The sequence below is a fragment of the Ictidomys tridecemlineatus genome, chromosome 9, assembly GCF_052094955.1.
Source record: "Ictidomys tridecemlineatus isolate mIctTri1 chromosome 9, mIctTri1.hap1, whole genome shotgun sequence".
Lineage (NCBI taxonomy): Eukaryota > Metazoa > Chordata > Mammalia > Rodentia > Sciuridae > Ictidomys > Ictidomys tridecemlineatus.
This window is the reverse complement of record NC_135485.1, coordinates 14,600,235-14,625,180: the sequence shown is the minus strand read 5'-3', so window position 1 is coordinate 14,625,180 and position 24,946 is coordinate 14,600,235. Positions and strand designations below refer to the sequence as shown.

At 35.8% G+C, this 24,946-nt stretch overlaps 1 protein-coding gene across 8 annotated transcripts in view; it reads right to left on the bottom strand.

Annotated features, from left to right (window-relative positions):
- The window catches only part of Slit2 (slit guidance ligand 2), a 332,292-nt gene that overhangs the window by 13,240 nt on the left and 294,106 nt on the right, over positions 1 to 24,946 (bottom strand). For 5 of the 8 annotated variants that reach the window (XM_078021124.1, XM_078021127.1, XM_078021125.1 and 2 more), the window contains 5 exons: positions 21,584 to 21,610; positions 10,971 to 11,064; positions 6,971 to 7,108; positions 6,634 to 6,874; positions 5,218 to 5,348 (listed from right to left, as the gene is read on the bottom strand). In XM_078021124.1, coding sequence (XP_077877250.1) covers positions 5,218 to 5,348; positions 6,634 to 6,874; positions 6,971 to 7,108; positions 10,971 to 11,064; positions 21,584 to 21,610 — 631 coding nt within the window. The remainder of the gene's footprint in view (positions 1 to 5,217; positions 5,349 to 6,633; positions 6,875 to 6,970; positions 7,109 to 10,970; positions 11,065 to 21,583; positions 21,611 to 24,946) is intronic. The other 3 variants (XM_078021126.1, XM_005318931.5, XM_005318935.5) reach the window with 1 other exon arrangement.

Below are 24,946 nucleotides of genomic sequence, written 5' to 3'. Positions count from 1 at the left end.
TTCAAGAATGCAGACCAGTTGAGTTTCCTTTTTTTCTTAATTTTTAAATGCAAATTAGACAATTCTGGAGCTACGTAACCAACCAAATCTAAAGTACACAGCAGAAAGTCCCCTGGAGTTTCATGGACTTGTAAATAAGGAAACTGATTAATACTTAGTGTCCTACACAGTTGCACAGTGGTTCATTTGATTTCCTAATTTTTAAATAGTAGTTTAAAAACTGGATTTCTAAATAAGCTGTTTGATTTGGAGCATGAGATTAATTTGAATATAAAGATATACATACATATTTTTCAAGAAGAACTTTTATTAAAATTTTCTCTTTTCTAGACTAAAAGAAAGTTGTTTTGAAAGGTAAACAAAGCAACTTTATTTTCAGATTTCTTGAGAATAAAATGTATTACTCTGTCTCTACGAGCCTAGTGCTAATGTGAGTTTTGACTTTAGGCTACAAGTCATTCATTCATCCATCCATCCATCCGTCTATCTATCCATCCATCCATTCATGCCACTAATACTGAGTCCCTTTTATGCTATTCTCTATGCTGTAAAAATCAGGCATTGGTGCCAAATTCTTCATTCATTTACTTGTTTGGCAGCTCATTTTATTGGCTATTGCTGATTAGAGACAGTGGAGTGTTGACAAATGTTTAACAATTGGCTCTCTGGGAAAAGAAAATGAGCCTGGATTTGTAGCATTTGCTGACTTCTGGAGTGGAAATACTCCTGATATGGCTGATTTCAAGCCAACACCAAGCATGATGTTGCGGGACCTGGGTGTGGAAATAGGCAATCAACTGCTCTCAAAGCTTAGCTCCCACAGATTCCTTTCATATGGGCTATTCTCAAAGTGTAGTCCTTGGAACATGGTATATCCCTGGGAATTTGTCAGAAATGTAAACTGACAGGCCCACCGGAGATCTGCAGAATGAGAAACTAGTGGTGGGGTCCAGAACCACTGCTCCAAACATAACTGTCTGGATGCTGGTGCTATGAATTGTGCATGTCTAAAAGAAACCACAGTCTTCTATCTGGATGAGTAGATGTACATGTTGCTTTAGCTATACTGCTAAGGAATAATCACTGTGTCTTGTGTTTCCTTAAACACACTCAAAGCTGTGCTAAATCCTGTTCTCATCTTTAATTGATAGCTATGTTTCCAAAAAGGATGTATGGTTTGGAAAAGGACACTAATTTGAATCTAATGAAAGAAACATGTATTTTTCATTAATAATTCAAACAATTCCTTTTATCTAAATTAAAACAAAGTCACTTTGAAGGACAGCAAATTATCAGCATAGACATAATTCCATGAAACAACTGTCCTCAAACTGACTTATTTGAAATAACAGATACCTAAAATGAAATTGTCTAAACCAAAAACATCCTAGAAATAAGAACTTCTAAGAAATTTTTCCTTAATTCTATCAGATTTTGTTTTGTTAAAACACAATACATTTATCCAAATGTTGAAAACTAATCAGACAATTGGTATAATGCAATTAATATACAAAATTATTTCCATGTGCAATTCTCCAACAGCACATTTAATGATGCACAATTCAGAAAACAATGTTTTGTCAAAGTAATTTTTATTTAACATAAAATGATGCCAGTTAAACTGAATTTTAACTGGACAAGTTTCTCTGGGGGTAAAAATATGTAACATACCCCCTTTTAAAAAATCAGTGTGGTGTATTTTAACGAGATTACCTAAATGGAGACAAATCATTATTTGAACATTTAATTCGACCAAACAAAATATATACTAAGAAAATTAGGGGAAAGCTGATTGCAATAGTATTATCAAGGATTTTTCTATAATGATGAATAAATGGTGCCTCTCATTAGAGATTCACCCTGTAGAAAGGGCCAAAATAAGGACAGAGACTATGCTACTTTATGACATTTGAATAGAAGGCAGAGAAGTAGCCACAGCAGAATTAAAACTTGAGACAGATTGCAAATCAAAGGTGAAGGGTAGAAAGAAATTAAGAGTAAAGCTCCTAGACCCATGCTACCCAAGAAGCTGGCCAGGCCTTTCAAGGATGTTTATAGCAGCACAATTCACAGTAGCTAAACTGTGGAACCAACCTAGATGCCCTTCAATAGATGAATGGATAAACAAAAATGTGGCATATATACACAATGGAGTATTACTCAGCAATAAAAGAGAATAAAATCATGGCATTTGCAGGTAAATGGATGGAGTTAGAGAAGATAATGCTAAGTGAAGTTAGCCAATCCCAAAAAATCAAATGCCAAATGTTTTCTTTGATATAAGGAGGCTGATTCATAGTGGGATAGGGAGAGGGAGCATGGGAGAAATAGACAAACTCTAGATAGGGCAGAGGGGTTGGAGGGAAAGGGAGGGGGCATAGGGTTAGAAATGATGGTGGAATGTGATGATCATTATTATCCAAAGTACAGGTATGAAGACACAAATTGGTGTGGATATACTTTGTATACAACTGGAGATATGAAAAATTGTGTTCTCTATGTGTAATAAGAATTGTAATGCATTCTGCTGTCATATATACATTTTTTAAAAAATAAGAATTCAATGGGAACACAGGTTTATGTGGACCAAATGATTGGAACTCAGTTTTGGACATTCTGAATTTCTGATATCAACAGCTATCACGGTTTACTTTTTGTCATGAATGTTCTGAGTACTTGTATTAAATAATAAGATTCTCACCACAGTCCCACAAAGAAGATGTGCATGCTGCTTTAGCTGCACTGCTAAAGCATAGCACCGTTATTTATCACTCCCATTTTCCAGGTGGGGTCCTAAGAGTTGTAGTGATTCATCCAAGACACGCTGTCAGTGGGTGAAAGAGGTGGCACTCAAGTCAAGGCTGACTGACTTTAGAGCACTGACTCTACTTATTACTTCAGTGCAATTTTTGAGAGCTAATGACATTCAAATGGCTCTATCAAAATGATATGAAATAAAATCCATGCTGAAGGCTTGATTTGCTCTTTTCCTTTGTCTCTATGCCTAGATTTTCTCTGTGCAAAAGTATGGAAATACAAATACATACACTTGTTTACCCACCTTTGAGACTGGTCTGCCTTATTTAATTTTTCTAGCTGAGCTATATTGCTTGAAAATCTTTCAATATGACACATAGATCTTTCACATTTATTCACTCCCTCCCTTTCTTCCTTCCTTTCCTTAGTGTGATTTTTTCTTAATATACTATATAATAAAATACCAATTAATATTATATTACATATCTACCTATCTAAATTTTAGGTAATTGTTGATCCTTTCTTTTACTAAAAACAATGTATTAGCATTCCCTAAATTAACTGTCATAATTTAAAAGATAAGGGTTAAATTGTGTTTGCCCTAGACCTGATACTGTATGTCTCCATTTGATGATGATCTAGCAGAAACACAGACTTCTGATTTCTAACAGTAAGTACACAGCATGATATTCTTTTTTTATAAATATCTCAGGGCACATTCTATTGTTTCTCAGGCAAAAATGGAAATGAACATAAACTCAAAATAACCTCTGAAAAGTATGTCCTCATTTGGATATAATCACTTGGTTTCTATAATTTATCTTCAGATATTTTCAGTTTACTTTATATGACTGCTAGCTTTATTAGACCAACTCCCAAAACTTCACCCTGGTTTTCTGGGAATTACACACTGCTTCATCATTATCAAAAAATAAAAAAATATATATATAAATAAACCACAAATTTATGATATCTTTGTATGGTCTGAAACATATCAGGGTTATATAATTTAAGGCCTAGTAATAGCTAAAATGTTGGCACTAATTCATCATCATTTGGAAATGAAATAACCATTGTATTCCACTTTGAAACCAATAATTATTGTTTTCCATGCTCCAAATAGTCCCAAGTGGGTCAACTCACCACCAAAAGTACTTATTGAATTCCACTCATGGCTGCAATTGGCAACTGTCTTCCCAGGACTATTTATGAGGGATCTGATAAGATGTGAAGTCTTTAGAAGCACATTTATATATGCTGTTCCATTTTTTGTCACAAACAACATCCTCTGACTTGTTGCCAAGGGAGTTTGGCTTAAATATGTGTTTAGCTCACATATCTTGTATTAAAAATATAAATCAATATTTAAGGGAGAGAAAAAATATTTAAAAAAATTTTTTTTGCCTTTTTTGGAAAAAACAGAAGTCAGGCAAAACCTGGGCCAGAATTTTACATGGCAGCCTTTAGAGAGAACTGAGAATTCATGGTCCTGATGGTTCATTCATCACAGCAACTTCTTTTATAGTGTCAATATCAAAGCTATTTGTAATAGAGGAATACTTATCTAGAAAGTTCAATCTTAAGAATGAATGGGTCTTACTATGGTCCACATTCATTTCTTACATTTGATTTAATTAATCTATTTAAGATACCTGCCTAGAAAAAATGTGCATGAGTGTGTGTCCCTTCATAAGGGTTGCAGTTATTTCTACAAGTGAGGAAACTAACTAGGTGACGTGCACAGGATGATGGAGGGTTGATATTGATACTAATAGTATCTATCATAAAGCCTGTTGCTATCGATTGTGTGTCCCCCAAAGTTTATTATGTTGAAAATTAACTCCCAATGCAATAAAACTGGGAAGTGGGACCCTTAACAGTTGATCAGGAGCTAGTCGCTGTAGGCTGTGGAAGGAGTACGGTGAGTTTAAAGCTAGCCTCAGCGACTTAGTGAGGCCCTATGCAACTTAGTGAGACTCTGTCTCAAATAAAACATAAAAAGAGCTGGGATATGGCTCAGTTGTAAATTACCCCTTGGTTTAATCTGCAGTATAAAAAATAAAAAAGAGTTGATCAGGTCATGAGGACGCTTCCTTCAAAAATGGATTAACTCTGCTATCAAGGCATGGGTTAGTTATTGTAGGAGTGGGTTCCTGGATAGAGAATGAGTTTGGCTCCTTTCTTCCTCATACCATCTTCCCTTCTGCCTTTTGCCCTGGGATGATGCAGCTAGAAGACCCTTACCAAGGCGGCTTCTTTTCTCAACTTTGGATTTCATAGAACTATAAGAAATAAATCTCTGTGGCTTCTCTTCTACTGGGTACCAGATCTGTTATACTGGACTAAGATACCTACTATAGCCAATCATGCTCTCCCATGCCCATTGCAAAATCATATAAAAGAAGCAGTTCTTCATTAAACAAATTTTTTCACCTTTACCAGTAACTGAGAGATCTTCACCTGTAAATGGCAGAAGCCGGATGAGAGCCAGTGTCGTAGCTGGCGCGAACCCGCCCTCGGTAGAGCTCCACAGCAATATGGTCTTTGTCACCCTTGTACAGGAGGATGCCGCTGTCCTCATCTGTAGCGATCTAGTAGGAAGTCACCTTGATGTTACTAGGATGTACAGCCCACCAAACATCTTTCATCAAAAAGAGACAGACTACTAAGTGAAGTGAGGACTTTTTGTCCCTGTAGCTATTCGAAAATAATACATGATCAAATTATTGTTGGAAGGGTGACCTGTCTGCAATTTATCCTGTTTAAAATTAATTCATAAAGAAATTGGAAAATAATAACAAAAAACACCTCAAGTAAATATGTTGGATTGGCTCAGAACTTCCTTTTCTGGAGATTTTCACTTATTTGCTGTTTTTGTTCCTATTATAGGCCTTGTTCTTGACAGATGCTAAAGATGACTGCATTGAGCAAGATTAACTTTCATATCCCATATTTAAGCAACAACAAATTCTTTATAGTGATGCCACATGCAGCGGGAAATCTCTGTTCTTGTACTGTTCTTTTTCCTTGGGAGGCTTTTAAAGGACTAGTCAGGTCAAAGGTGTGACTTGAACCTCAACACCACTGTATACTTTCTGTAAGGATCCCAGGTGACAAATACTGGAAGATAAGGAAAAGGTTTCTAAAGAAGGCCTACCTACCTCCTTTTGCTCATTACTTCAACTCAAGACAACTCCTTAATGAAGTGTTGGGGTAAAAGAAATAAAAAGAGGTAGAGTCTCTAGGAAACTGGTTAATGCTGTTTGCATTCAAAATACATGAAAAAAAATATTTTGTTTACCAGAAAAAACAAAGATGTAGCCCCATACACTGTGCACGTATCACCCCCAGTGTAGTCCAACTTTCTCCATATGGGTCTGAATGACTTGGTTAAAGGTACACAATGATTTGGAAAGATTTAAAACATATTTGTAAATTTCATAGAGATCCTTCAAAGCTTTGAGTGAAGAGTGAGCAGATACTGGCTGCACTGTGGTGTCTGTTTTCCCTGCACCCTTCTCAGTCTCCTATGCAGAGTCTCAACTTCAGAACCATGAAAACAAGTGCATAAAATATCTTTACTGAGACCCAAATTGAGGAACATACTTTGCTACTGTGGGGATTTTATTCCCCTTTGGATCAAGAAGTGAATAAAAATACTGGTTCCTATTTCATTTTAAAAAAATATAAATGTTGAAGAGAAGAATTACCAAAGCGTTTCCCACGAGGAACTTTTTTTTGTCATTGGACGATGAAGTTATTAACCTTCTATTTGAGGAACTCCACTATTTACTCACCAGCTACCCGAATGCACATTCCTAGAAGCTGAATGTGGCTTAAGATCAGATCAGCTTTTGCTGGAGGGGCACTTCTCACCTGAAGTGTGATGTTGGTCTGAGGTCGGACCTTGGCTGAAGGAATCTGAAGATAGGACTCTTTGTTTACAAAATTTACACTGACCAATTTTTCACACTTCTCTCCCTGGTATCCAGGTAAACACTGACATACTGGCTCATTTATCCTGATGATGCACTGAGCTCCATTCTGACAATCAAAATTATCGCAGGGGCTGGTACGAGGGAGGACCATGGGTGGAGAAAACTCACAGAACAAGCCACTGAAGAATAAATAGGGGAAAAAACCATGTTAGTCAGAATATATGTGAATTTGAGTCCTGTAGAACTCAAAATAGCAAGTTGTGCTTCTGCTTTACCTGTAACCTTCTGGGCAGATGCATGTATAACCATTCACTGCATCTGTGCAGTGGGCACCATTCTTACACTTGTTATCTTGGCAGTCATCAAAGTCAGTGTCACAATGTTCACCAATGTATCCTGGTGTGCAATCACACCTGTTTGAACAAGCAGGAAAAGTTTCAGAATCAACTGATGTAATATTAGTAAAACAGCTTCATTTCATTTAGAAAACATGGTAGCATTTTAAATAAAGCATATTTAGAATTATCTTATCTCCGAATAATCGAGTCCAGTAAATGTTTCTGGCTGTAAACTATGGTGTGGTTTCTCACTGTGAACTACCAGAGGAACGGTGAGTTCATCTCATTTGTGAGAGTGTACAGCCACAGTACAAATAAGAGCAGATTAACTGCATTAGGGTTTCTTCCTCCCTCTTCTTCTCCCTCCTTTCCCTTCCTTACTCCACATTTTGCTTATAGAGTCCTTTATTTTTATTTCAGCCTAGTTCATTTGACCACTGGAATGATAAAAGGGCTAAATTGCAAAACTTACTGCAAATTGTAAACATATTTTTTAAAAAATATGAACATTTTACATTTTCCTAAAGAGACTAGACACACTGGAACAAAATATAATTTCAAGAAAACCAATTTTGTTAATACTGGATACCCAACTGGGCATGGTGGCACACACTTATAATCCCAGTGCCTTGGTAGACTGAGGCAGAAGGATCCCAAGTTCAATGCCAGCCAGAACAATTTAGCAAGGCCCTGAACAACTTAGCAAGACCCTGTCTTAAAGTATAACACAAATTGCTGGGGATGTGGATCAGTGGTTATGTGCCTACGGGTTCAATCCCTGGTACCAAAACAATTAAAAACAAAAAAAATATTATGCATAAAGTCATTAGTATGGTATTTATATATAATATATGATCAGTAAGTGATTGCTACTTTTATAACTCTCTATATGCCTTTCTAATTCTATAAAGGTCTTATGGTTCATTCTTCACTAATCATCCCTGTTTTATTTCAAATCTATTAGGATTTAAGTAAAGAAATTAAAAACACTGAAATGAATTTGACATTACTGAATGCCAAGGATTTTACCTTAAAATGCAAAATCAGGACTTAAGCATTTCTGGAGAACTGATGAGTTAAACCAAATTGGCGAGTAGGCCTCCTAAGAGTAACTAGCTGACTTTGCCCTTGCATGTATGAATTAAGAAATGAAAGGAGCTCACTGCATCAGCACGCTTGATCTGCCGCCAGTTGGTTTTAATGATGAATCGTAATGAAACAAAGTAAACAGCAAGACTGAAGCTAAATGGACCCTAAGTGGCCATACAGATTCTGAAATAGTTGGACAAGGCCCTAGAAGAGAACTTCCATCAATGTTAATGTGAGCAGAGCTGCTGAAGTGCCAAGCAGTAAAAGAAAGAACAAATGCTTTGAAACACTTTGAATTATTCATCTGAGAAAAAAAAGTCAAAGTCAAAGATAAGAGAACCAAGCCCTCACTACAGTGGCTGTCGAAGAGACTGTTTATATCCTCTTCTCTCCCAATACTGTTTTTTTTCAGGCCCATTAGAACTTGCAGGTATATCATGATCAACATTTTTGTTTTCCCTTTGTTCCTCACAGCAAGTTTCAAAACAGAAAGAAAAATTAGAACAAGAATTCTTTTAAGTTTGCATTATCGATAAAACCTATCAAACTCCCTCTGCTCCACTGACAAGGAATAAAGAAAAAAAGCAAAGAATACAAAACATACTGTGGAGAAGCCCAAAAGCCGACTAAGTAAGATGCATGCTTGAAAAGACTACTTATGGCATATCATGGTCTAGAAATGTCTCAAAGCAATTCAGGAGATTGATGAGGCATATAATATAGTAAGAAGAGTAAAACCAGACCTGATAGTTTACTAATAAGAAAATGAAGTTGAAGTAACAGTACAACTTGTCCAAACAACATTTGGCAGTAGAGATTTTCTTGACCAGCTTCATCTTATTTGATTTTTAAGATCATTTCTTTCTACAACTGTCATTCTCATAACATGCAATTATTTATAAGATGGGAGCCACAGCAAAAACTCTGACTCAATCAGTTTTTGGTTAACCTACGTACGACTATAAAAGGAGCTCCGTGAATTATTGACTAATGAAAATAGTGGACTTCCAAATAAGTTCATTTGTAATCTACAGAAAGGCACTTTAAAGAGTGTGCAACCTGATAGTAACAGAAGATGTTTAATTAAGAATTTGTTTTTTGAAGACAAACTCTTATTTTTAATGTTTCCATTAAGGCCTGCTGATACTTTATCTTATAATTACAAAGCCATGTGAAACCTGTTCAGCAGATAAGCAGTTATGGAGGATTCACATAATTTCTCTAAGAAATGATGATATTGATTATGTAGGTGATGTGCTTTCAATTTGTCAAGTTCATTTGTGGGCATATCAAAAGATTATCAGAAGTGAAAGTAATTACCTAAGGTGTTTGGTTGAATAAAATATAGTGCAAAATTTTGTGTAAAATAAAAAAATATTTAATAGGACTTTTGGATTTTGCATAGAATTGTAAGCACCATGAAAGAAAGAATCAAACCTATCATTTTCATTCTTGATAAGATAACAAATGGGATTAGCAGTTACTGCAACTGGCATCTATCTACTCTAAAATTAAGATTTTAAAGCAAACTGAAAAAAAAAGAACACTGCCAAGAGAAAACTTGAGAATACATATTTAATTTGGATCACACTTTGAAAGGCAGAGAGGGTCTACTGGCCTCACTCCTCCACTTGATTCAGAATGTCTGGTGATGTATTTGATAAATATAAAAATCTTACAGTAACAGCTCAAATGCCAGTTCTTCTTATAAAAGTGTTCCTAAGCTGAGTGATTTTTAAGTCTCTGAATCCTATGGCAATTAAGTGTGGGTCATTTCACTGAGAAGATGAAGTATGTAAAAGCTAGAAAGCATTACAAAAATATAAAATGGTATTATTACCATATGTCCTGTCCATGAAAGATATTCAATAAATACAGGTGAAGAGGCTAATAATCTCATTTTCTAATTGTCTGATGTAAGAACAGCTTAACTATAGTGTCATGCATATGATCCCAGCCTGTCATCTACAACACCAACTGTAGTGTTCATAAACTATAAAACCATCTAGGGTAACAGACATTAGGAAAATCACCCAACTGTAAAGTACCAAACCTGGCTCTGCCCCACAAGGAACCTTGAGGTCTTTGGAGAGCCATCTGACATCTTTGGATTATGATTTCCTTGTGTTTAAGGTAAATTTGGATCACAGGATCTTGAAGCCATTGTCAACTCTACAAAGAGACTTTGCTGTTATCCACTGAAAATATTTCAGGATTGCAGCAAAGGAATCATGTAATTTGGTACCAAACAGACTTCAGAAATATTTCTCGAGAGGAAAGCAAAATCCTTTTGATGTTCTGAGTTCCCTTGAGGGAACCCTCTACCTAGTGTGATTGTGACCCTGACAGATCCTCAGGACATATATTAAGGACAAAGGAGCACTAGTGATAATTACAGTAAGACGACAGGAAAAAAGTCTGGGCAGTCTGGGACACACAGTCGCTTATCTTTCCCACCTTGGATAGTCTGAGTATTCTTTCAGACCATAACATTTTCAGTTACATTCAAATCAAATTCTTTATTTCACCACGAACATACCTTTAATGAGGCACCCAAGGATGCCAGGCATTTAGCTAGATTGGCTTTCAAATAAATGTGAGGAGGCTGAGGCGGAGGATCCTTTATTCCCCAATTGACCTCCCAGAAAGAGTCATAGCACAAAGCAGAAACCTCCTTTCTTTTTCTTCAGTGTACTCAGAGAAATCCATGCTGCAGCATGACTATCCATAAAGTGGTCACTGGCACTAGTGAACAAGTCCTTTTAACCTTGAGCTGAGGTGTGAAGCTCTGGAGGAGAAGAAAGGTCCTCTCCCCAGCCGTGAGCCCAGGAGAGGCCCTCTGACTTACTTGAACCCCCTTGGCGTCAGGATGCACTTGGAGTCATGCTGGCACGGGTTCAGGTCCTGGGCACAGAAGTCCAGCTTCTCCTCACACAACTCGCCTGCAACATGGCAAATGTTGTCAGTCCACACAGACAGGTTATCAGGCTCCTGCCAACCATCTGCATTAGGGGTCTTAGATTAGAGCAGCTCAGGATTGAAAATAAAACAGAAAAAGCAAAACTAATTAACTAACTAACCCAGAACCCCTGCCCCTACCTAGATGATGATAAGAAACCTGGAGATCCCATATTCAATCAATCTTGATTCTGCTACTAAATTGGCTTGTAATTTAGGACAACTCCAGTGATGTGTGACTAACTTGAGACCCTTGAGAATCATACTGTTAGAAATGGGGGGGGGGAATTGAATGCTTTTCATTCTTGCTTTATTTACGTATTTATCTGTGTATTTATTATTTATTTGGTTTTGAATTTTTATTGAGCTATAGCACAGACAGACCCAGTGAATAAATGATAGATAATAAGCATTCACAAGCAACCCACTTAGGTGACCAGTATCCACATCCAATCACACTCTATTTGTCAGCATATCTGAAGTCTCCTTCATGCCCCCTTTGGGTCTTTAACCCCACCAAGGGTGGCCACTATCTTGATAAGACCATAGATTAGTTATCCCTATTTTTGATCCTGACAGAGATGGAGTCATTTAGTATGTATATCCCTTTATGTCTGGATTATTCTGTAACTTTATGTTTGAAAAAAAATATCTTCTAATGTTCATAGTCTTCAATGTCTTATAAATCTAGAAGAACAATACTTTGTTTCCCTCTTATGAATCATTGCAATACTCAACAAAAAACAGCTTAGGCACATACAAAGGAAAAAGTAAAAGTAAAAAAAATAAATAAATAGAAGGGGCAGACACTCATTCCATGATTGTCAGTTAAGTTACAAAGAATAACTTTTATCAACAAATGAAAGCCACAAATATATCCATGTTGATTTGAGGCATTTTATATTGCATTGCATATAGGATAATCTCTTAGGAAATTTCTTCCAGTATGAATAACATGCTCACTATTTGAGGTATATTAGGCCAAGTAAGATTCTCACTGAGATAATAATTTTCCCAATCAGTGAATATAAGATACTAAGGTGACTGTAAAAGTACATTTTCAAAATGTACATTTTCAAAGTAAGGTTGGTTTCTACCTTACTTCCAAATATTTTTAATTGTTTTATATGCAAAAAAATGAAGAAATAAAGTGACATATTAAAAGTGTTCAATTCTGAGAAACTACTAGAACTTTCATTTGTTCAGAGTCTGAATTTAAACACTATTGGCTTAAAAATCAGAACTTTAAAGGTAATTCTTTTGCTAAAGATGGTCCTTTTTAAAAGCTATATACTACTGATTGGTAGAAATAGTTGCCACCTGAATGTGATATATATTATTTAAACTTAAAGTATCTTTTCCCATGAGGTATGTATAAAAATGTATTCATCTAGTTATTATATCAATCTGTTTTCTCTATGTCTTAAAATGAATGAATTGCATTGAAGGTCTCATATATTTCTTCTGTAAGATTTTCAGTGTCTCTAAATCTGTGAGACAAAAGCTTTTAACAACATTTATCTGGTGAGCTACTTTCAAAGAAGGGTTTTCAAGATTTGTGATTTTAATTACTAGGACTTCAAGTTAGGCACCTTGATGGAATTTGTCCATTGTGTTTTATTGGCCTACCACAATTTAATTACTTTCCGTTTTCTAATCAAAGCCATCTTGTTTGGATACAATCTATTTACAGTTGTTTATATCCATGGCAGTTTATAAAACTGATGATAGAGAAGGACCACTTGTGATACATATTAAATGACATCTATGTGCTTTTCACTTTATTCCCAAATAAGAAATTCTAAAAGTGATAAGAAAGGAATGTTTTATTTTTATTCACTTTGATCCAATCCAACTCAGTCCAATTAATCCCATTTAAGTCAGAATTCAACAAGATATACTGTATTTTGTTGTACTAAATGCAAGGACTACAGGGAGGGATGTGGTTGATCTTGACTACAGTCAGTTCCTTGAAAAAGTCTGAGCTAGAGACAGAACCTAGAGTGAATTACAGCGCCGAGAGAAGAAGAGTTGATTCTGTCTTCTCCACAAGAATTTCTCCATAGATCTGCTATGGAAAGGAGTGAGAAGAGAGGCAATTCTAATAAACTGTGGGATAGATAGATTGCCAAATTTGTAATTAAGAGCTTTAGGCTAAGCATGCTAACTTGAATGTGAAAAGCTGTATGAATTTCAAGTACGTATTCCTTATCTCTATAAGAACAGAATAAGAGCAATATCAGTCATTACTGAAGTTGTATATGGTAATTGCTTGTTTCCCTTACATAGATACACAGCTGACTCTGATAAGATTGATGAACTATTTTAAAAATGACTTGACTCTTTTTATTCTCACCAAACATTTTAAAGCTAACACATATTGCAAAAGCATTCCCCGGGTTTCACTACTGCCTAACTCATTTTTAAAGCCCAATCTTCTACCCTACACTTTTCTCATCTGGTCTGTTCACTGTTTTATGAAGTTATCTCAACTCAATGCTTGGGATAATGTTTTTTTTTTTTGCTTTAATAACTTTCTTTGACATTTCTGTTGTTGATTTTTCTCACTCAGGCTTGTGCCTACTTTATGGCAAATATATTATATTGTTTATTTACTTAATCAGTATTTGTAGAGTGCTTACTACCTTGTTCCAGGCAGTTTTAAACATCATGTAAATATGTGGTCACTTAATAGTCATGACAAGCATAGAAGGCAGGGTTGTATAGTTGCACTGTTATGAGTGCATTTTATGTTATTGGTGTATATCTCTTTCCTTTTGTTTGACTGTAAGATCATTATGAGAAGAAACATTGGCATATTTGTTTATGTGTCTTCCTAGAGTTATGATATGGTGATATACTCAAGTAGTAGTTATTGGAATAACTATTCATCTAAGTAGTTAAGCAAGAACTCTAAATTGTTTATTTATGTTCAACTTGGGTTTCATTTTAGCCTTTGGACATTTTTCTTTTTAATTTTTACTAAATGTGATTAATCATTAATAAAAGATATCCCATTCTCTTCAGATTGAACATTATTTTATTTCCTGCCTCAGAATTAAAATAAATGTTTTCACTGGGTTATTTCTTTAATTTCTCCTAATTATATTACATTATGCTGTATTGGGGAAGTGCAGCTTTTAAAAGTCAAGTGGCATGCCATGATGGGGAGTCTTAAGAGCTCAATATAATAAGGAAAACATAACATGCCCTTCAGACAGATTTTAGACTCTGCATTTACTTCTCAATCATTAAAGAAATTGGGCATTGAAAATGGCATCAGTTTTTCAGGATGAACAAAAATAAATCACTACAACTATAGTGACCTAAAATATTAACTGGGAGTATTGTAAAAGTTCCCCTGTACCTGAAAGGACTTCATACAATTTTTATTTAAAATTTTTTTTTCTACATGTGTAGTCAGAGATAGTACCAAGTTAGTGAAAAAAAAAAAAGAAAAAAAATATGGGGACTGAATTTAGTTTTCTGAAGTTCCAGGGCCTGAAAGAATATCAATGGCCACTTCCCTTCTTGAGTTGATAAAATCATAATAGAACATTCTTCATTCCAATCCATATAGCCAGTGTTAAAATCAATTACCTTATAAACAAGTCTTTATATGTTGAACCCAGCATCAAAAAACATATTTAGCATGGTTGAATGCAGGTTAAATGTCTGCTCACAAACCTCACATACCTCACAGGTATCTGGACGAACCTTGAGTCCATGATCTGGCACCAACCCATTCCACAAAATCTCAGGAAATCTATTTGTTTTCTGCCATGAACCCCAAATGACAAAACAAAAACATGGAACACAATGGATATCTGGCCTTTGTGATTTTGCTTTTAATCAGATGAGCAAATTAACTTTCCTTGTGATTATGGTTTTCAACTTTTTTTGTGGATAAGGGGTTCAAGGATGGTAGGTGGATATATATGTGCTGCTTGTCCATATACTGGAGAGGAAACAGTGATCCACCAGCAGGTCTATTGCTAACTCTTAGGATAACAAAGGTTAGTGAATGATCTCCTGTCACTGGTAACAGAGGTAGTTGGCGAGCAATTTCTCAGCACAGCAGAACTTTCTGAAGACAAAGCACCACGTGTTCTAATCAAAGGCACCTTTCTGGTGAGAAAATTATACCAAGTTCTTGGGTCATCTCATCTGACTACATCTGTCAGGTCAACATGGACTGGAGATGTCAAGCTCTGCAGTAGCAGAGCTTGAGGGAATATGGCAGTAGCAGAGCTTAAGAGAATATGAGCTGTGAGGGAACATGACAAGAGTGGAGCCCAGATCCCTAAGAGGGTATGGGTTCTTGTGGGCACACACTTGAAGAGTGGAACATCAGTGAACATATTAATTTCTCTGACGAATTTGTCACAGTGGTAATGTGACCATTCATTCTAGCTTTCTTAGGACAGTCCTGTTTTACCTTTGTCCCAACTTAATTGTCAAGGGTATTCACAAGCACACACAAAGGTGCCCTGCTCTTGATGGTAGGCATTATGTTCATCTACCAGGTATAACAGTGAATGCTGGTTACCAGAGTTGATAATACTCAAGGGAAGAGTGAATCAGCACTCAGACATGAATAATACAGCCAGCAAGTTACCAAATAGAGCATTATGCTTAGCTGTGCAGAACAACATTATAGTCTTCAGGGGTACAAACAGGGTCTAATGTGTATCCAGAGCCCCCATGGTACCAATATTGCAAATACCACTGCCATAAGCAGAAAGCTCTATGCACACAGGTAGCTGCTCTGAGAAGTAGCACCTGGAATTGACCTTATCCTATGCTTCATTTCAGATCTATGAGACTAACTGATTTTAAAGTTCCTTCCTTGTTAAAAACAACAATGACAAAAACCCACCACCAACAACAGCAAAAAAGAAAAAAAAAATTAGACCCTTCTGTTTACCTTCATTTGTAATTCTCTCCCTTATTACCCCTACTGAAATTTGTGTGTGTGTGTGTGTGTGTGTGTGTGTGTATTGTGTGTGAGACAGAGGGAGAGAGAGAGAGCGAAAGATTGAAAACTGAACCCAGGTGTGCTCTACCATGTACCTACACCCCCCAGCTCTTTTCTTATTTTGAAACAGGGTCTTGCTAAATTGTTGAGGCTGGGGCTTATAATCTTCCTGCCTTAGCCTCCTGAGTGGCTGGAATTATAGAGGTATTGTACCATTTTTTCCCTAATATTTATACTGAAATATGCCTGTTGCTTTTTCTAATTATTCTGAATCAAATCAATTTTTAACATCACCATATATTTTGAGTGCTAACTATGTGTAAAAACTGGTATCTATGCTAGGAATGTAATGGTGTCAATGACACAAAGCTGTTCCTATTCTCATGGAGCTCATACACCAGGAGGAGGAGAAACATATTAATCGAATAAAAACCCCAGTGAGTATAACATTGGCTTTGTGATGAATGCTAGCAGAAAGTTTCCCTGGTGCTCCAGAAGGGGAACTGATGCTTTGAGGGCAAACAGGAGGGGCTTCTTAAAGAAGGTGAAAGCGTCTCGGGGTTGAGGGTGAAGCAAGAACTGTACAGCACAGGCAGGGGCTCCATGGAGGACAGGACATAGAGAGTAGGTCTCTGACAGGTGGGAATGAGCCTGGAAAAACATGGCGCCAGAGGAGGCTGCAGAGTGCTAATGTCTAACCTAGTTACATTAGCAGAAGCCATGCAGAGAAAGAAAATTTTGAAGGGCTAATCACTTTCTAGTTACCAAGAAATTTGGGAAACAGTATATCTCTTCTAGGCTTGTTTCATCCTCACTGTCTGCAAAGGAGAATAGAAGATTGACTCTTAGAATTTCTGGAACTTTCCAAGCTAATTCTCTGTTTAAAATATTATTATTTTTTTTTACATGAAACAAAGCAATAACCTAAGGCATTCAATTAGTAATCTACTACAGCATCTTGATTGAATTTTTCCCAAAGTCATCCCTTTGAATTTAGGTTGGATATGTCTACAGCAGAAGCAGTTTTAGAGAGCAGTACATGGTGTTGCGGATATATTCAACTGTTGCTAGCTTCTGCTAATGCATCTAGACTTATGTCTTTTCTCCATGCAATAGGCAAAAAAAGTCTCAGAATCTATTTGGGGACAAAGAAGGGGCAGAGGGACTCTGGTGCTGACAATGCAGACAATGTAGTCTATTCAAAAATTGTACCAAACTAGCTTTTTTTTTTTTTTTGAGAAAGGATCATTAATATTGATAATGATAGAGAGAGAACTTAGGACAGTTCTCTGAATAACTAGACCAGAATTCTAGTGTTAAACTTAATCAGTTATGACATTTTCAAATATAATTGTAGCAGGGGAGGAAGTCTGGCTGAATTCCTGACAGAATCCCCAGGACACAGATTTTTAGACGGTAAAACAAATCATTCTTTGAATATTTTCCTTTTGAGCTCCTGCTTGGCTCAAGAAAATCCTGAATCATGAAACCAATTTTATTCTTTTTGAATTATCTTAGCAAGAAAAGTTATCAAAAGAAGCAATCCAATGAATAAAATACGTGACATTTAACTTCTTAAAAGTACATTGCTTGAGGTCAATGGTTACTTTCGTTGACATTTTTGCACTTCTCCAATCACATCACCTTTATTAGCAAATCATTTGGTACAAACTAGGTCCTTCATGACAAAACATGAAAATATCACTCATATGTTTGATTTTTGGTGATAAATGCTATTTAAATGTTGATGAAGAAGACTCAGAGGCATAAAGGGCAATGGTTGGAAGGAGAGAGAATAAAGAAGTCAGTTAACAGATATGTGTTCTGAGGTCCTAACTTAAGATACACTCTTGAAGCCTGGACTACATGTACTACATGACCATCTTTTGACTCCTAGATATTCCTACAATTTCTTCTGCCAAACAATGATCATCCCAATAGGAAGTGAAGAGGCTGAGCTCAGGAATTGAGGGATTGTGTGTGACAGCATATGAGTGGCATATGATCTATAAATTACCCACATTGCCCTCATCTTTTTAAACTCAATTAAATCCACTTGCTAGTGTAGAAACACAGGGAACTGAACCTGAGGATCCATGAATTCCTGAAGATACATGAGCCATTGATAGATGTCGTATGAAATGGGTACAAAATGTGACATGTACATAGTGGGGACAATGTCACAGAGAAACCCCACGAGGTACAGTTAATCATAATTCAACATAAGAAGGCTCCAGACCATGTGCTATCAATTCAGATACAAAGAAACTTTACAGAAGGGAAATTTTTGTGCTCATTTTGTTTTCTGAATGACATGAAATTAGTTTCTTCATAGTGCTTGACAGAGAGTTTGATCAGTGTTATTTTTTATTTTTGTTTTTGATTCCTAATCAGTGCTCTTATAGTTTCTCTTTGCTTCTAGACCTACAAAGTCCCTCTATAATGTTGGTAATGTACTTAGGACCTGAGAAGTGGTGGCTTGCAATGCCCATGCATCTGACCTGATTTGAACTTGCAGTCAAGAATCAAAGACAGAGTTTGTCTGGTGGACAAGGGGAATATTTTGTGGATTTTGTATCACTTTCAGTACTGAGCATGGTGTCCTGCATAAGGTATTTTCTCAATAAACATCTTATGAATTTTTAAATGAAAAAACTTACTTCTCCAAATAAATAATCCAAAAAGGAGAATTTTTTTTTTTAGTACTTCCCCCTTGAATCTCTAGGGCTAAATGATAAAACCACTTATAACAGCTACTGAAAGTCCAGAACATACTGGACTCTGTTTTCAAAAAATAAATCCAAATTAAATTGAATAAGACTGGTTAAACTAAATTGTTGTTCTGGGCTCCATAGGCACTGCCTGCCAACTAATGGAAGCAAAGGACTCTTTTAAAACATTTTTTGAGATTCAAGTGGATTTAAGAAAACTTTGAAAGGTTGCACAAAGAATGCAAACCATATAATATTGTTAGGTTGCCAAAGTATTTACTTAAAAAAAGAGTGCAACTTTAATGTCCCTTATTTGAGGATCTGAATTATGATCACAGCTGTAACAACTCTGGTATACAGAACTCATGTATCTTGATGCAAGAGCAGTGATAGACTTATTGTTATTAAGAGATCATGAAAATCTAAAAATACACACAATGTCTAAAAATATAGTCAATTTAAAGAGTCCTTCAACATTCAATATGTCCTCATACTTCAAAGTAGAATAAAGGAGTAAAAAGAAAGAAAATTGTACTCCTAAATAAAGTCTTTCTATTTGAAGTAATCATAGAAAGTAAATTAATAATAATAATGACAATAGGGAAAAATTTAAAAGATTTAAAAAGAGACAGTAGGGGAAAATATGGTCAGAGAAATTTCCTTCATACACAAAATTTACTTTAGGCAAAAATTTCTCTATCGAAATTCCCATAAGAATTCTTCTACTACTGGGGAGAACATAATCCAAACCATATTGGAATTAAATGATGCAAAACTTAAAACTATCTTAAAGGGAAGTCTCTGATATTCCTGAAGTATAAACATTTACCATTTTAATATTTTCTCTACATTCTTAACATTCTCAAATACCTTACCAGAAGGAGAACAGATACCATTATCTTTGTCTCACAGACCAAAAAAAAAAAAAAAGAAAAATAAAAAAAAAAAGTCTGAAACTAAAGTCCTGAAATTCAGAATATTAATACCAAAATTAAAAACCTGAGCTTCTCCCAACACCTACACAAATTCTTTCTGTCCTATATGATAGAAGGCAGCCCAGTTCTCAGGAGAATTAATTGGTTAATGGTATAGGCTTTGATTAGGACTTATTTTCAAGTCTAAAAAGACTGCTTCTCTGCACTGAGATTTTGTGGTTCCAGCTTTATTCTTTTCAAATGTGCATGAGGACAACTGTCTGTAGCAAGTTGAAGAGACATCAGGGAAAGCAGAAGAAGAACTCGTTAGACATAAACAGTCAGAGCCACTGTGTGACATGACGAGATGCCAGGCCTGGAAGGTGGACGCAAGTTAGTGGTGGGCCAGTTCTAGCAGAAGATGCCCAAGTCACACTACATGTCTTGGTGGTCAGCAGGACGCTGGTCTGCACCTGGCCTCCTACTCACAAGGTGTGTATTCTTGAGTAAATGGTTTATTATTGCTTTATAAATGTTATTGTTCAACTTTTTACTGTTCATATCCATAGAGTTCTTTTACATTAACGATATGTCAAGTAATTATGGAGGTTCACTTCAATTAAGAAAATTACCCTTGGAGATATAAAAACATCTAAATTCTAGTTGTAATTAAGTTTTGGTTTAAAAATACAGAGAATGATTGTCTGTTTTTGAAAGCAAATCCAGTTAGCAGCAAATTCTGGGAAATAAAAGAGAACTTTGATAAACACACGCATGAAATCTAGTCACCAGATGAAACCATGTGGTAACTTAGAACACTACTGCCCTGCCAAACTTGGTCCTGGGCGTACATACATGACTATCTAAGGACATATAATAGAATAATTTCTATTGTGTTTCTGAGATATACTGAGGCTGTGTTTCTTAGATAGACTGAGCAAGCAGACAAATCACTCAAACAATGCAGCAAAAGGCTATGGAGTGCTTAGCAAGAGAGGACAGAGCAGCCATGATTCAATATCAGCCCTGTAACGCTACCAGGACTTTAAATACAAAGGAAACTATGAAGACAGGCATGTGTGGTCCCACGACAGTGTTTCTGAACTTGCTACTTGAAGACTCTAGTGTGCTTAGTGATTGAAAATTCAGTGGCATGAGTTATAATTCAGAGCCTATAAGAAGAAGAAGATTCCATGATAATCCCCAGATGTGGTTAACACCCTGTCTCTCTTTTCTGGGCTCTGATACTTTGGAGGAGACTTGTGGTTCATACTGATGTCAATGATCAGGTGTGCCTCTTTTCACAATTTAAAAGACTGCCTAGTATCCATGGAATTCTTGAACACAAATTTGACTATTTCATTCTGTAAATTAACCTCTTGAGCTCTGTAGTATTCATTTTTATAAAATGTTCCAATAAATACATATAGTGAAACATTTTCCATGTTTCATATTACTAAAGACACAGGTTTAAAAGTTAGGGGAAAATCCATATACTTTAAGTATTTTCTATGTACAGCTTACCTATTATAATCAATGACCTAAGTTCTTCATTATAAAAATAATATAAGTTCATGACATGTTTAAAAAAGTAAAAGCATATGGACAAAAAGGAAATAGAAAATATTAGTGCTTTTCTTAGCCACTCCTTTTTCTCACTCAGATAATCTCTACTGTCGCTTCCTAGAAAAGTATCAAGTGCCTTCCATAGGTGCATCTTACAGTGTTTGACACAGGTATACACATATCAAGGATCTAAATGGCTGATTTGAGGTCTTGATTTCTGACTTTCATGTTCTGTAAACATTCCTTATCAGGTACACACAGTTAAGGCTACATAAATTTAAAAGAAAGAGGAAAACTAAAACAAAGATCATAATAGAGTGAAAAGGCAACTAACCTTTTTCCACCTCATTCAGATTAGCAGCTGGCAGCGACAAAGACAGAAGAGACAAGAGACTTTTTACATTGCGATACAACAGTAGAGCACAGGAAGCCAATGGCAGCATTAACAGAGAAGCCAGGGTGAGGAGGCAAACAAAAGCGAAGCTTAGATTTCTTACCTACAGCTGGGCCAAAAGCATACACATGGAGGGAAAGGAGGCAAAAAGTAAACGCCATCACAGGGAGCTACAGGTCTGCATCTAGACCAGGGGAGGTGACACCGGTTGCTTGGCTATGTAAGATGCACAGTGAATGGTTTGTGTGTGGGCATTAGAGATTTGGAAAAAAAATGATATGGCATAAAATGGAGAAATTAAAATGTTCTGAATATTTTGCACAACATGGATTCTAAGACTTTATGAATAAATAAATTGCCTAATTCATTTAATACTAGTAAGCAATATGAGGGCCTAAAATATGATCAGCATTGTGTCATAATTGTATGCGGTCCCATGAGAAATGAGTTACTTGAGACACATTAGTCTTGACATAACAGATCCAGATCCAGGGTTTTTTTTCTGTTGTGAAACATGAAAAAACACATTGTTCAATTCAACACTATCTAGCTCTAGAGCCCAAGAAAAGGTGTCCATATTTCAGGTTTTTGTTGGTTTTGAACTCGGCCAGTTTAAGAAATTTCTTGAATATTTTTGCCTAAAAAGGGGCTTGTTTTCAGGAACAAGATATGGAGTTAGAAATATGAAAAACAAGCTCCAAATCCCAAGCTAAAATTAAAACTATAGAATCAATTCTTAAATTATTTAACGATTCCAAGTTCTACTTTCCCAATTCTTAGAACAGTGATTTTAATTTATAATTTAACCTTTCAAAAATTAATCTTGCCAGAAGAATACTCCTCAGTCATGCACTGTGCAAGTAGCTGGACAGGGGATAGGCTGAAGTGAAGAACAGTTTTGATGATGAGGGCGAGGACAGAATGACAGAAGTGGCCCTTAAGATTTATGTTATAAATCTATTCAGGAAGAAAAAGCAAGAGTTTTCTCTTCTAATAAACCATTAACTACTTACTGTGATATTTTGGTTACTCAGTATAGAAATAACGTTTAATAAATCACCTAATGGTGGTCACTTTCCTTATAGTATTTCTTTTTTCTTTCTTCCTTTTTAAATTATTTATTTATTTATTTATTTATTTATTTATTTATTTATTTTGTAGCGCTGTGGATTCAACCCAGGGACTTGTGCATGTGAGGAAAGCACTCTACCAAGTAAGCCATATTCCCAGCCCTCTTCTAATCCAGTTTATGGCCCACTCATCATGTCATCATTTCTCTGCATGATTATTTTCAGATCTCTGGATTTTCTCCATTGACAACATTATGCTCATTTTAACTTCACATAGGTGACAATGCAAACATTAACACCATAATAATTCATGAGTTTTATTGGTAATACCTATTGGTACCTAAATAGAGTTTACTTTCTTATTGTATGTGTCTGGCATGCAGAGTGAAAAATCTTCAAAGCAAAAAGCAACTTGTGACTCAAATGATTTTTAAACAATGACAACATTATTATATTCCCTGAGCATAGCAGGGTTTCTGATCCCAGATCTCATGCTCATTAATCAGATTTCAAAATTAAATTTAACACAATATAGTTACATTATAAGAAAATTCCTCCTTAACTGAAGACTTGGATGAAACAGGATACAAAACTCTATAGAGTCTGATTTATACTTTCCTATAATTAAAGGCCACTTATGTGCCACTGATTTCAAAATGCAGATGGTTGTTTGATATTTTTGAAATGAGCTCATTTCACATATGCACCAAAACACTACAGTTAAAAGATGAGTTATAAATTTTCCTCATTTAGATATCTTCTCTACTGCCAAACTGTCAAAATTTCATGGCCCACAAGACCCTGTCCAAAGTTATAATGGTAATATCTTCATGTTTTGTATGTCATGCACTTTCTCTTGAGTTCAATATTTTTCTTGATCCTCTGCCCAAATTAAAGCAATCCAATATTTGTAATAGTTATAAGTTAAAAAGTCTAAAAGGGTTTCAGTTCCTATGCAGAGACAAACCTCTTAATGGGTAGTAATGGTAGGTTCTTGCATGACAGCTTTCATAAATGTCACATTTTGGCTAAGAAGTGGTTTTGCTAAGCTTTGGGTTATTATGATATGTTTTAAAGGAAGAGATCTGATGTAGTTGGGAAAGTCACATTTCTCAGAGGAAGGTGCACTGAATGGAACCATTCAAGATGGGAGGACATGTGTCAAAGATGTGTAGGATGAGAGCCTGGGAAATGAAAGGTGAGCAGGTAAGACAAAGACAGAAAAAGAAAACAAAAGAATAAGGAATAGCAAAGCTAAAGCCAAAGCAGGGGGACCCCTTCAAACCAACTCAGTATTTACCACCTTATTTAAATTATCATAAGAAAGACATACAAGAACCTGAACATAGCTGTTCTCCAAGCCCAGATTTCATCAGGAAGGGAAAGTATTTATATATATTCATTCATCCATTCTTGGTTTCCATACATAAAAAGGCATAGATAGCAAAATTATGCTTGCAATGCTTGGATCTAATTTGTCTGGTGGAATCAGAGTAGGTTGGTTTATAGAGGTCTCCAAGATTAAGTGGGTTCTTAATCACTTTTCAAAATGATCAGAACAATGACAGAAAAAGAAACCTATTTTTGTCCTAAGACAGTATTAAGTAACAGATTTTAGTGAAACATTGGGTTTTTACACATATCAAATTAGCCCTCAGGTTATCAGAGTAGCTGTAAGGGCTCCAGAATCTGTGGCCACAGGGTCCTGCCAAGTATGAGAGGTGTGAGTTTTATTGGTGGAAGGTGAACGCTTTGTAGCACTTAAACTCTTTCAAACCCATGTACTATAGGTGTATGTTAGATCTATTTCCTATCCTTATCCTGTGGTTAATGCAAAATATCAAATAATGCTCAAATTTTGCCTGCTAAGCAGTATAAACCCTCTATCCATGTAATAGAACAATTAGTGATACAGCATTTCTTCTGAAAACAGTATAACTTTACATGACATAGGTGCCTTACTCCTATTAAAAAGACCTGAATCACAGAAAATACAGCTTCAGAGACCCTTAAACAGATCTGAGCTGTTAAAACTGAACTTCATTATTGTATTTAGCAGTTTTTCATTATGAAAGATACTTTCCCATCAAGAAAGGTATTGATAAAAATTTAAATTTCAGTGGTTTTCCAATAAACCCTATGAAAGTTAGCTATATAGAGGTGTGTGCATCTTCAATGTTTAGAGATGTTAGTCTTAGCCACATCTATAGATATTTCAGTCTCTGATTTTCTT